Source organism: Crocuta crocuta, unplaced genomic scaffold (genome assembly GCF_008692635.1).
Source record: "Crocuta crocuta isolate KB4526 unplaced genomic scaffold, BGI_CrCroc_1.0 scaffold3, whole genome shotgun sequence".
Lineage (NCBI taxonomy): Eukaryota > Metazoa > Chordata > Mammalia > Carnivora > Hyaenidae > Crocuta > Crocuta crocuta.
This window is the reverse complement of record NW_027529934.1, coordinates 17305580-17319751: the sequence shown is the minus strand read 5'-3', so window position 1 is coordinate 17319751 and position 14172 is coordinate 17305580. Positions and strand designations below refer to the sequence as shown.

Below are 14172 nucleotides of genomic sequence, written 5' to 3'. Positions count from 1 at the left end.
GAGCGGAAGTGGGGGAGGGGCAGAGAGGGGGGACCAAGGATCTGAAGTGGGCTCTGTACTGACAGGCTGATAGCAGCAAGCCAAGCCCTGCACGGGGCTTGATCTCACAATCGCGAGATCATGACCTGAGCTGAAGTCAGATGTTCAGCTGAATGACCCAGGTGCCCCAGGGTGTTGATTTCTTATTAATTAGTCAACTTCAGTGACACAGATAACATATTTTAAGGTACAGTATCTTTGAGGAGATAAGTTTTTGTAAACATTTGGATTTAATTATAAAGTAATTTCAAAGAGTATTTTTGTGTATGAATTTGTTTCCTAGTATCATGCTTAATTATTTCCTCTATTTATTAAAAAGGAACAAAATAGTATTTCTGGGAGAAATACAGAATCAAGCAGTAGTAAATCTGTTTACTTGAGATATGGGCGGGTTTGTGTTGTTTTTCAGGGAACAATATGGTTCTTTTAGTCTGGGAATTCAGGGTGAAGGGAGTACATTTCCACTTTGTGGCCCAGTCCAAGAAGGGTAGCCTCCCTAGTTTTGAGATGATTAGCCAGCAGAATTCTTTTTCGCATGAACCATTTTTAAAGACTGAATATTGATCATGTTTGTATTTATGCTTTTTTTTTTTTTTTAAATCTCTGTAGTTTTGACCAGGTGGATGTGGGAAGAGAAGTTTGGAGAATTGAAATGGAGGTCAGAGCTTCATTACAGAAGGTTATTGGGTCATCGGATTCTGTGGCTACACTGAACAGTGAAGAATTTGTTTTGGTTTCTCAGCATGCAGATGATACGTCTACAAAAGATGATGAAAAACCTGAACTGAAGGTATTTCTTTCTTGCTTGCTTTTTTAACTTACAAATGATACTATTTTAAATTATTATTTTTTTTAATGAGGTAAGACTGATCTCAAGAGTTGGGTTAAAATACAAAGGTTTTTCTAAAATTCTGACCTTGAATAGTATCAGTGTTTGATTTATGCAGAGGCTAATTATTTGGTTTGTGTATTTTTAAAGTTTTTTGGTTAGTTATTTTTTAATTTGGAATTTTAGAAGGACTAGAAGGAAAAATAGAAAGGAAAAAATAATTGGGGAATTTGACTTAAATTTATATAAGACTTAACCATTATCTGGATATTTTTGTCTCTCTTGCTGCTGGGTTTTTAAAGTTAATTACATAAATAGTTATGTTTTATTTGTACTTAAGAAACAACTATATGGTTTTCATGTTTTAAATCAGCTGGTAACATTCTAGTATGTGATTGAATAAGTGGCTTGTCAGAAAAAATTTTTTTAAAATATTTTTTTAATGTTTATTTTTGAGAGAGAGAGTGGGAGAGGGGACAGAGAGAGAGGGAGCAGGATCTGAAGCCAGCTCTGGGCTGACAGGAGGGAGCTCGATGTGGGGCTTGAGATCATGACCTGAGCTGAAGTTGGATGCTTAACCAACTGAGCCATCCAGGTACCCCTTGTCTGAATACTTTTAAAGAATATGTCTTACATTTTTTAGCTATTGAGTTTTTATTTGGATACGATCCTATTTCATTTTTGTTGTCTTTTCTAACTCGAAAAGAAACAAACCCAGGTATACATAACCCAGGTTATGCATGATAATTGCATAACCATCCTCTAGAAAAAGGAATAGAGAAATTAGTCCGATATGCTACATATTGTTTGGCTTTTACTTAGTGTTAACTATGGCATCAAAAGTATAAATGTAATAAAATTTTATAAAAATTATATTATTAAATACCCATTTTATATTATGTTGAGGATATATAGTTTTATAAGTATACTAAAATAGTCAATGGTTTTATTTAAATATAAGTAATATGTATTTAAATAAATGACTTTAAATGTATTTAAATGTTTGCATAAAAAATAAATATCTGCATTTTAGTTAGTGTATTTAATTTAAGACCTTTATTAGGCTTTTTGTCTCACTTGCTTTTAAGAGAGGGATGAGTCAACTTAAATTAAAAAAAATCCTCCTGGTGGCAAGATTTTGTAAAGAAATCACAAATATGTTTATGCTATGATAACAAGAAATATGAACTTTCAAATAACAGTCACAGTAGACACCATCTACTTAAACTTACCTGCTTTTCCCTTTAAAACACATAAATTTAAGATTACCTGATTTTTAGAATATGCTCTTAAGGAAAAGAAGAAAAGGAAAAAAAAATCTCTGTAAATTAGATCTTAGATCAGATACAATTAGGTACAACTGTATAAATTCTTGGTATTCAGTAACTTATATTTAAATTTAAAATTTAGATTGTTTTAATTTCTTTTAAAAACAAAATATTAGACATAGAAATAAAAGATTAGAAACTTTAAGCAGTCCAGAACCATAATATGATTGAAAGAGAATCATCTTGCTTTGTCTGTAGATAGTTTCTAATGGTGATGAACAGTTGGAAAAAGCCATGGAAGAGATTCTGAGAGATTCTGAGAAAGGGCAAAGCAGTCCTCTTGCTGATTGTCAGAGTTCCAGTGAGAGTTCAGACCATTCATTTGGAGATGTTTCAGCCAGCCAAACAAATAAGCCATCTCTTCAGTTAATTTTGGATCCATCGAATACAGGTACTGCATTGAACATCATAAAAGAAATGGGATAAAGTGATCATGAAAATTTTAAGATGAAAATTAAAAAAAAATCCTATTAGCTTTGTTTTCTGTGATCAGGGCCACCAGATTTTCGGTTCTGTTTGAGAGTTCCCGNCTGCATTGAACATCATAAAAGAAATGGGATAAAGTGATCATGAAAATTTTAAGATGAAAATTAAAAAAAAAATCCTATTAGCTTTGTTTTCTGGGATCAGGGCCACCAGATTTTCGGTTCTGTTTGAGAGTTCCCACTTTAGTTAAGTTTTTGTTTGTTTCTTTACCTGTAAAACCAATGTAATGTTATTTGAGAACAGGTACTATGTCTGAGTCTTCACTTACTCCTTATACTTGGCAATAGTAGGCACTCAGTAAATCTTACTGAACAATTGAATAAATTCTTGGGTATCAGGAAATAGTGTAATGAATACAGTGTTTCATATGATATGCCTTTTTACTCAGTTTGACTAGTTACTTCAGATTATCATTTGTGAAAATTCTAAGTAAAAAATCAATTCCATCAGTGTATTTAAATAATAAATGCATTGAGATGCACGTGCTTCTTTGAATCAGCATTCAAAGGATTGTATCCTTTGGATAAATACCTAGTAGTGCAATTAAACAATAGCCAAACTATGGAAACAGCCTAAATGTCCATCAAGTGGATGAATGGATAAAGAAGATGTGGTATATATACATAATGGAATACTATTAGGTGATGTAGAAGAATGAAATCTTGCCATTTGCAACAACATGGATGGAACTAGAGTGTTTTATGCTAAGCAAAATAAGTCAGAGAAAGATAAATATCCTTTGATTTTACTCATATATGGAATTGGAGAGACAACAACAGATGAACATAGGGAAAGGGAAGGAAAAATAAGATAAAAACAGAGAGAAAGGGAAACCATAAGAGGCTCTTAAATACAGAGAACAAACTGAGGGTTGCTGTAGAGGAGGTGAGAAGGGGGATGAGTTAAATAAATAGGTGATGGATATGAAGGAGGGTACTTTTTGGGATGAGCACTGGGTTTCATATGTAAGACATGAATCATTGAGTTCTATCCCTGAAGCCAAGACTACACTGTATGTTAACTGACTTGAATTTAAATTAAGAAAAATAAACCTTGGTAAAAATAAAAATGCATCCTTGATTGAGTAGGATTTGTAGTAGAAATATCAGCTTATCATGTAAAATGGTTTTGGGTACAAGAAAAGCCAGACAAAACCAAAGCCAATTCCTACTTCAGCTCATTTAAATACTTAGAGGCTCTGATTGAGACTTTTTGTAAACTTCTCAGCTTTGATCTTCTCCTTTGTTACCTTTCTCTCCAGCTGGCTTCCTTTATGGTCATAAAGTAGTTAGCAGAAATTGTAAAGGCCAGGGGATTTGTTCATGGCTGGTGGCAGAGACGAAGGCTCTCTTCTTGTACCCGTTGAACAAAAGGTTGAAAATGGTTGAACCATTTTCTAGTAGTTAGGGGATCCAATGAACTAATAGGCCTTAGTTAAATTCAAACCCCTCAATAAGTCATACTGACAGTCAAGATGAGATAATCCTGATTGGCTTAGGACCAGTGATTCATTTCTGAATGTTGTTGCAGAGGAAGTATAGATACAGGCCAAAGTGCTACACAGTGTGGCTATGATGGCCCTAAATTACACCGCACACAACATTTATTCCTAGTGAATCAAATATTGAAATATGAAAAATCTATAGGAAGAAAATATTGGAGACTATTTTTGTGATTGGGTAGGAAAAGCCATATCATAAAAGATAGTTTTATTTTAATGCATAAAAACTTAAATCTTCTGAACAAGAATAAATATTGTGTTTTTGCTTTGATATGCATTTTAACTAAATTGTTAGATAACATATTTTAACATTAAAAAATAAAGACATTCATATATCCTAATAATGGGGTTTCCTTCAAATGGACCATTAATGTTAGTCACCAAAAATTGCGTGTGTGTGTGTGTGTGTGTGTGTGTGTATGTATGTGTATATGTTTTAACCTGTCCCACTGATACATTCTTAACCATTTTATATAATAAATATAGCTTAATGACAGGGTAGGAGAAGATATTTGTAATGTGTTGGAGGCCCTTAATAAAACCTTCTGACTTGGTGAACTCACTATAAATACTTCTAGGTCTCAACATATAGTCAGATAGCTAGAATTAAGTTCAAGAGAATTTAAGGTAAACATTTATGTATATATATTTTAATTAAAAATATAGGGTTGGAAATAAACCTTAAAAAGTATTAATTTTTATTCTTGAGGAAGGGGACATGGAAGATTGTATTATTTATTGTGCTTTGCTTTATCATTTGAATTTTAAAAATCTCTACCCCTTCCAAAAAACCTAAAGCATACTGGCATCACATTAATATAATTATTTTTTGGTTAATATATTAATGAAAAAGAAGGAATACCTTTTATCTTCTAATGTAGCTCTGATGGATTGTTGGAATGAATTAATTCTTTAGAGTGGCTTATGATTATTCTGAGTATATTTGATAGGGACCATGTGTTGGGTGCTCTTTTGTCTTCTCAACACCCATTACACTACATTTTTAGGAAGATTTCAGTGGATAAGAACAAATTTCCTTTGCTTTACAAGTAAGTTTTTAGTATTCCTTTCTAGTTATATATTTTTAGTTTTTATTTTCAATAAAAATACATGTTATACTCTGGATGTTCTTGTCCTCAGAATTCATGTTGAAATTCTAACCTCAGAGTGATGATATTAGGAGGTAGGGCCTTTGGGAAGCGATTAGGTCAAGAGTGTGGAACCCTCATGATTGGGGTTAGTGCCCTAATGAAGGAGACCCCAGAAAGCTAGCTTGTCCCTTCTGCCTCTGAGGACACAGTGAAAAGATGCTGTCTGTGACCCAGAAAGTGGGCTCCCACCAGATGCCAAATCTGCCTTGATCTTGGCCTTCCAGGCATCTAGAGCTATGAGAAGTAAATGTCTACTGTTTATAAACCACCCAGTCTATGACATTTTGTTATAGCAGCCTGAACAGACTGAGATAAGACATTTCAGCTGCCTTTTCCTAACTGCAGTGAACACAGTTTTGGCTTAACAGAATTATTGTGGTTGGTTTAAAATGACACATAACTTCAGTGGCAAGGATCTGTATCTAGAAAGTATCCAGATTTAAGTGGCCTAAAATAAATATTAAAGTTATATTGTTTTTCAGTTATAAAACCAGATAGATGAAAGCTTTTATTTAGACGTCATGATAACTTGTTGGTTTTTGTCATTTGATGATATATACTGGCTGCTTGGATGCAAATCTAATAGGAAATCTTTGCTAGTTAAAAAAAAAATTTTTTTTTAAGTTTATTTATTGGGGGGCGGGGAGAGATAGAGATAGAGCACGAGCAGGGGAGGGGCAGAGAAAGAGGGAGACACAGAATCTGAACCAGGCTCCAGGCACTGATTAGTCAGCACAGAGCCTGATGTGAGGCCAAATCCATGAGCCTTGTGATCGTGACCTGAGCCGAAGTCAGATGCTTAACCAACTGAGCCACCCAGACACTCCATTCTTTGCTAGTTTAGTGGAATGTACTAAAGTACTGGTTGGATTCAAAGATGAATTGTCTGTTTTATATACTCTGTTACTTTTTCTGCTGAGGAAAGGATGGTGGAGTTGAAGTATGAGTTGAATAGGACTGAATTTATTTAGGTGGAAATGAATTCCTTACGTTGGTTTGTGATTTTACTAGGTCTAAGACTGTTGCCTTGGTAAAAATAGTTCACTGTTTGCTTCTTAAACTCCAGATCTCCACTAGTCATAATTGGCTAGTTACCAATGAGTTCTCTCCACAGGAAGGCTATAATCATGATGATAGGTGTTTCCCATGATTGTTGAAAGGATTGCTAGCCCTGAAACGTTTTCATTTATTTAGTGATTAATTCACTTGATATATATTGTCTAGTTTTTTGACACTATTAATAATTTCTGTGAATAAAAAGAGTATTTTCTGTTGATACATGTTAAGTTTATTTTTTACAAATCTCCATTCTTTTGAGCTACTGCTGAATTTTTAGTTTTAGATATTCTGTTTTTCTCTTCTTAAATTTACTTTGGTTCTTTTTACATTTGTTTCTCTGCTAGGGATTTCAGTATTTTCATTCATTTCAGTTGTGTTCATTCACCTTTATATCATGGAGCATGGTTGATGATAACAATTGTAACAAGACCTTGATAATTTTAACAACTATACTCTTAGGATTGGTATCTGTTGATTGTTTTTCCTCCTGAGAATTGGTTACCTTTTCTTTTTGTTTGTTGAGATTATTTTTGAATCTTACATATTGAAGTTCTTTTTTCCAGATAAAATCCTCTGAAGAAGTTGAGTTTGTTTTATTTTAGCAGGCAGTCTACTTGGTGATGTCCATACCTCAAGTTCTGGTTTGTTACACACATGTACAGTATGGGATTGAGTGCAGAACTTGTATTAGGAGGTTACGTTCTTCTCAGCTCTCCTCCTTGGGATTTCTCCCATACTCTGATTCCTGGGGCCTATTTTTCTTCTCCTCCTGAGTAGGAAAATCAGATTTCTTACTTACAGTTTTTGTTTTGTTGTGCCATCTAGCAATCTTGCATGCCTTGGAGTCTACTTTAGGCCAAGTAGGAGAAAAGAAAGAAAATAGTAGAATTTTTCTTTTCCATTTTCGAATCATAGAAGTGAACTCATTGGCTTGGGTGTTCTAGATACAGATAGGTTTTTCATCCAAGTTGTAGATGTCTGTGCCACCGCCCTGGCCCCCATTGCAGTGCAGCTCTATAACTGGGGCTGGCCTGTGGTAGAGCTGGGAGAGGGAAAAGTCAGAAACAAGTTGTAGTTCCCCAAACACTGTGCTTTGCAGGCACTCCTTTTTCTGTTTTTTTAATTTTTTTCACCCTTCTGTTGCTCATTGCACAAGTTCTGCAACTTAGGTCAAATCTGGGAGATAAAAGATGGGGGAAAAAAGAAAACTCAACACTATACTGATAATTGTTCAAGTTTTGATCCTTCTCTTAAATCTTAATTATTGTTTACTTTTTAAAAGAGAATTTTTATGTACTTTTAAAAAATTCATTTAGTATTTTCAGTTAAGAGAGATAAGCTATAGCAGACTTATTACTTCAATGTGCTTGGTTCTGTCAGTTTTTGCTCTAGAAATTTTGAAGCTCCAGTGTTAGGGGGCATAACCACTTAAAATTACTACGTTTTCATGGTGAATTGACCCTTTTATCATTGCCAAATGTCTCTTTTCCCCTAGTTAATATTCTTTGCTTGAAGTCTGATATATCTGATATTAATATAACTACTCTAGTTTTCTTGTAATTAGTGTTTGCGTGGTGTGCCTACTCTTTACTTTTTTTAAATTTAGTTTTAGTTTGTGTGTTTATATTTAAAGTATGTTTCTTGTAGGTAGCATAAAGTTGAGTTTTTCTTTTTTTTATCCAGTCTGATGAACTGTTTTTTAATTGCTGTGTTTAGACCATGGGTCAGCAAACTACTTCCATGGGCTAAACCCTGCCCACTGCTTGTTTTCAGTGTGGCTTGCAAGGTAAGAATTGTTTTTACATCTTTAAAGGATTGAAAACCAGTCAAAGGAGAATAATGTTTTGACCATGAATGTTACATTCACGTGTCCATAAATTAAGTTTTCAGTCCGTTGAAAAGAATTTTATTTATTTGTTTTTATTTCATTTTATTAAAAATTTTTTTTCCTTATATTTCTTTATTTTTGAGAGACACAGAGGGCAGAGCACAAGTGGGGGAGGGGCAGAGAGAGAAGGAGACACAGAATCTGAAGCAGGCTCCAGGCTCCGAGCTGTCAGCACAGAGCCCGACACAGGGCTCAAACTCACAAAATGTGAGATCATGACCTGAGCCGAAGTCAGACGCTTAACTGACTGAGCCACCCAGGCACCCCTAAAAATAATTTTAGAAGGCTATTTCTCTTTGTCTTTATATAAATATTTGCATAATATCCTAGATTTTTTTTTTTTTTGGTCCACAAGCCTAAAACATTTATAAATATGGCCTTTTATAGAAAAAGCTGGTGACCTCTGTTTTGACCATTTACATTTAGTGTAATTTTTAAAAAAATGTCTATGTATTTATTTTGAGACAGAGAGGGAGCGAGCGAGCATGCATGGGAGGGGGGAGGGGGAGGGGGCAGACAGGGAAAGAGAGAATCCTAAGCAGGCTGTCAGCACAGAACCTGACATAGGGCTCAATCTCATGAACTGTGAGCCAAAATCAAGAGTCAGATGCTTAACCTAATAAAACACTCAGGCGCTCCTACATTTAATGTAATTTTGTATGTTTGCATAAAAGTGTACCTACTTTCTTGCTGTTTGTTTTCTCTTTGTCCCTTTTGTTTTTTCTGTCTTTCCCTCCTTTTCCTGCCTTCCTTTGAAAAAACATTAAAACAAATTTTTTTAATGTTTTTATTTTTGAGAGAAAGAAATAGAGCACAAGCAGATGAGGGGCAGAGAGAGAGGGAGACNCCCATCCAACTGAGCCACCCAGGCTCCCTGAAAAACATTTTTTTGATGTTTATTTTATTTATTTATTAAAAATATTTTTTATGTCTTTATTTTATTTTGAGAGATTGAGCTGTCAGCACAGAGCCTGGTGCAGGGCTCGAACCCACGGACTGAGATCATGACCTGAGCTGAAATTGGATGCTTAACCAACTGAGCCACCCAGGCACCTCTATTTATTTTATTTTGAGAGAGAGACAGAGCGTGAGCAGGGGAGAGGCACAGAGATGGGGGGACACAGACTCTGAACCTGAGTTGTCAACAGAACGACTCAAAGTCATGACCCATGAGATCATGACCTGAGCAGAAGTTGGACACTTAAATCAGCTGAGCCACCCACCTGCCCCTTTCTGCCTTCCTTTGGATTGAATATTTTTTAATATTACATTTTATCCCAATCAATGGCATATTAACTGTATAACTGTATACAGTTGTATACAAATGGTATAATTTGTTTTATTATTTTAGTGCTTACTCTGAGATTTTTATGACCCAAGTCTTTAACCAGGTCTGTTTTATTTTTATTTTTTTAAAGTTTATTTTGAGAGAGACAGAGAGAGCATATACATGAGCAGAGGAGGGGCAGAGAGAGATAGGGACAGAGGATCCAAAGTGGGCTCTGTGGTGACAGCAGAGAGCCTGATGAGGAGCTCAGCCTCATAAGCTGTGAGATCATGACCTGAGCTGAAGTTGGCAGCTTAAACCAACTGAACCACCCAGGTGCCCCAATAGGTCTGTGGTTTAATAATATTTATACCACTTCCTGTATACTGTGAAGATCTTCCATTTCTTGCAGACTTTATGCCTTTGTTGTCATTCATTTTGCTTGCACATGTTATAAATTCTACAAAATGCCAATTTCCCCCCTTTTTTCCTTTTTTTGGAACAAAAGAGATACTTACTGAATTCATCTCAAGGGAGTAGCAGGCAGGACTGCAAAGGACAGTTTTCACTTTGAATAATCTGTTTATTAAAGAAATTAAGAAAGACAGAGTCTTGCCCTCGTATTTGTAACTTCTGATGCTCTTCAGTTTTCCTCTATATCATTATTCTCTATCCCAAGGAACGTTAATATTTTTCTTTTCTTCTAAAATTTAGAATCTGCTCTTACTGCATTTTTAAGCTTTATTTTCTTTTGGTCCTTTGACTATCATTTTTCTCCTTATTTTGTTAGTTTTCTTTACAACCTATATCATATTTATAATAGTTATTTAAAGGCCGTGTCTGCTTATTTTGTCTTTTTTTTTTGGATCAATTTCTGTACTGTTTTTCTCTAATTGGGGTTTACACAGTTATATGAATCTGAATTACATAGACTAATAGAATATTTATTTATTTATAAAGCTTTTTTGCCCCCTTTTATTTGTTAGCTTTTTTTTTTTTTATTTCTAGGAGACAGAGAGATAGCGTGAGCAGGGGAGGGTCAGAGAGAGAGGGAGTCACAGACTGAAACAGGCTCCAGGCTCTGAGCTGGCAGTCAGCACAGAGCCCGACGCGGGGCTCGAACCCACGAACCACGAGAACATGACCTAAGCGAAAGTCGGATGCTTAACCGACTAAGCCACCCAGGGGCCCCAATTTGTTAGCTTTTTTTGGGTACAACTCCAACTGTCCATAAGTTAGACCACTTGAACTACTTTATCTGTCATGATCATCAGTTACTGAAATATGATTTAGTCATAGGATCTTGCAAATAATTGTTTTGAGTGCTTGCTAAATTAACAAAAAATACATAGAATAATAATAAGTCTAATAAACATTATTAGCATCCAGCCTTAACATGTGTTTGTGTTTTTTTATTTGTCCGTTTTGAAATACAGCACATTGAACTGATTCAAAAGGAGAAAAAACATGTTTCAGTGATTGAAGAACGTGATAGATGAAATAATTCATTTTGAATGGCTTTAGTTTTTCAATAGAAGAAAAGTAGGCGATGAGGTTGCATATTTTAGTATAATATTTGGGAGTTGGAGTGGGGAGGTTGGGAATGGCTTTTATGAATTATTTATTAAAGCCCTGTGAGTGGAATTCCAGTAATGGGGATTTGAGCATGGTGCAAGGATCTAGTTCAGGTGAGACCGGCATGCTTAATTTTGTGCAAAATGGACATGGGTAATGGGAAAAAGTAGAGACTAGCTGAATGTGGGTTTTAGGTGCGGATATAAAGAGTGGCAAAGAAGGAGGTTAATAGTGTCTGATGCATGCAGATGATTACTCTATCCACAGTTGGGCCTTTGCTGAAAGCTGTGCTTAGAATTAGAGTGAACAATTTTTTTTATTCACTTTTTTGTTTTCTAAGAAACTCATTAATGGGGAGGGGAGAATTGGGTGAAGCAATCTTTGGATCATTCATCAAAATAATATTTTGATGAAACAAATTTCCATTGGAATACTTACATAGTTCATAGGAGTCAGCAAGCCAGGAATGGTTAAACATGGGGCTTGTTTTTGTTGTGATTGGTATTAGATGTGTCCTCTTAATATTGTTTACTTTTGTTTGGGAAGTTAGGCTACTTAATAAATTGGGTACCATGCAGGATCGTTACAGCCAAGATAGACTTTTAGCTGATTGTAGCTTTATTTAATCCTCATTATTTTTAGGCTACTTCACACTGCCTTTAGTGTAGTTTTTTCTCCTTATTGTTCTATATCATGTGAACTCTATTTTTGATTTTTAAAATAAAAATTTAAAAATTTTTTCTTGTTCTCTAAAAAAGTTGTAGTTAAGTAAGTTTAATACTTTGAGAGACTTGAAAGTACAAAAGTTCCAGAACTCTGAATTAAGATGTAGGATAAACATCAAAAGAAGTGAAAACACAGACCTAAATTTTGTTTGCAGGTTTTCATTTGTTTTTGGACAGTAGGTGAAATTACACTGTCAAGTTTTTCATTAACTTTTTGAGTGTGTGTGTTTTGTTTTCTTCAGAAATTTCTACACCTAGACCATCTTCTCTAAGTGGATTACCTGAAGAAGATAGTGTTTTATTTAACAAACTGACCTACTTAGGATGTATGAAGGTTTCTTCTCCACGTAATGAAGTGGAGGCTTTACGGGCAATGGCCACTATGAAATCTTCCAGTCAGCATCCCTTTCCTGTTACTCTTTACGTGCCAAATGTTCCAGAAGGTTCTGTGAGGTAAGCTGTAATCTTTTTTATTTCTCCTAGACATGCATGAAATTTTTTGTATTATAGTGATGTTTCATCATAAATCAGGCCTAGGACTTACTGTGAATTCACTTTTACTTTGTAGACATGAAAAGTAAACATGTTGAGGCTTATACCATGTTGCTTATTTACAAGACGCTTTTACAGAATTATGCTTGGGGTATTATGAATGGAAATAGAACTTTAAAAATACCTAAAATTTGTTTCTTTATTCAGAGGGAATGTAAAAACCTGCCTTCGTCTTGTCGTCTGTGATTCAAAAACCACAGAGGTTTTATGAGCTACAGATCTTACACTTTTTACATCAGACTAGGAAGTAGCAAAATGGCTTTTTCTCTTATGCTTAAGTAGGAATAAGAGTTAATTATAAATCAGATAATGTTGTTCTACCCTCAGCGGTCTCCAGTCATTCTTGTGATTATATTCAAAATCCCGACCATGTCTGGCCACTGATAAACTGCTGCTTTGACCTGATCTTTTACCCCCCTCCTCTCTCCTTACCTCCCTTCTCTTTTTGCTCTCTCACTATGTTCACTCACTGTATTCTGGTCATAGTAGCTTCTTTGTTCTTTCTCAAACACCGTCATGATTCCTACCTCAGGACTTTTGCCTATTCTTTTTCCTTTGCCTAAATAATCTTTCCTTGGTTTCCCAGTGGCTTTTTTACTTCTTTACAGTCTCATCAAATATTTTATCAAAAGAAGCTTTGATTGATTATGTAACTATTCTTCTTTTCCCCCTTATTGGGCCTTTTTTTTTTTTTCATAGCACTTTCTTTGACTTGATATTGTATATATATTTGCTTCTTGGCTTATCATCTAACTTCCTTACTAAAATATAAGGTCCATGGGAGCAGATTACTTGTATTTTTCTCTGCTTTAGTGTCTAGAGCAGTATCTGGTCCATAGGAGGTTTTCAGGAAATGTTTGCTGAATAAACAAATAAAATGAAAGTCTTAGAAATTAGGTTGAATGTATCCTGAACCTGTAATATTCTCAGAAGGCCAGTTTAATTTTTTTTCAAACTTTCTGAAATGCCTTATTCTTTAAGGTTTAGAATGTGAAAAAGTGTTAGCTTAGTTCTAAGTACTAAAATAAGACCAATATAAATTTACAATGTTTGGCAAAAATGTTTTGAATTTTTCAGGAAAGGGATTTGTAGATATATTATTTGTGTGATATTAAAAAATTGGCAGAATGCCTTTTAAAGTTATATTTTTATTTTCAAAGTGCCAAACACACCATGATAAAGACTTAGTGTTCTGACTTGCCTCTCTATTCCTATTTGGTATCCCTTGGTTTTACAATTAGGGAGATTTTGATGTGGTCTTAAGATTTTAGATCAGTCTAGGGCTTAGGATTTACATAGGGAAAGTCAGATATTATTTGCTTCCAAATCCCACAAACTGCTTTTACTTTCTTAAATTCTTTTATTAAATTCAACTTTGTAACCACCCTGGACCTTTTTTGCTTTGGGGTAAGAGAGATCTTGGTCAAACAGTGACCGAGGTGTTGTATAAACTTACAGGTGCTGTTGTAATTAGAAACTTTATAGGGCTGATCTGTGGTATTGTGTAGTAGCATTCCTTTTGACATATCGGAAAAGTTGGCATTTGGGGATGAGTGACATAGATTTTACCAGGCAATGTATATTTGGCTTTGGGAGTAAATGAATTGGATCACAGGAGATACAGAAATGAAGTAGTTGTCAAAAGAAGGCAAAGAATTTGTATGTACACAAACATGTACATTTATATAGCAAAATATGGTAATTTGTTTTAATACATTATTATAACCAGTTTATTTTTATGATTTTAAGATAATTATGTTTATGTTATTAAT

At 34.7% G+C, this 14172-nt stretch overlaps 1 protein-coding gene across 2 annotated transcripts in view; it reads left to right on the top strand.

Annotated features, from left to right (window-relative positions):
• Positions 1–652: 652 nt before the first annotated feature.
• RABGAP1L (RAB GTPase activating protein 1 like) overlaps positions 653–14172 on the top strand; it is a 674356-nt gene continuing 660836 nt past the window's right edge. For both annotated transcript variants that reach the window (XM_077763327.1, XM_077763328.1), the window contains exons 1-3: positions 653–829; positions 2395–2587; positions 12091–12301. In XM_077763327.1, the coding sequence (XP_077619453.1) occupies positions 692–829; positions 2395–2587; positions 12091–12301 (542 nt within the window). In that variant the 5' untranslated portion in view covers positions 653–691. The remainder of the gene's footprint in view (positions 830–2394; positions 2588–12090; positions 12302–14172) is intronic.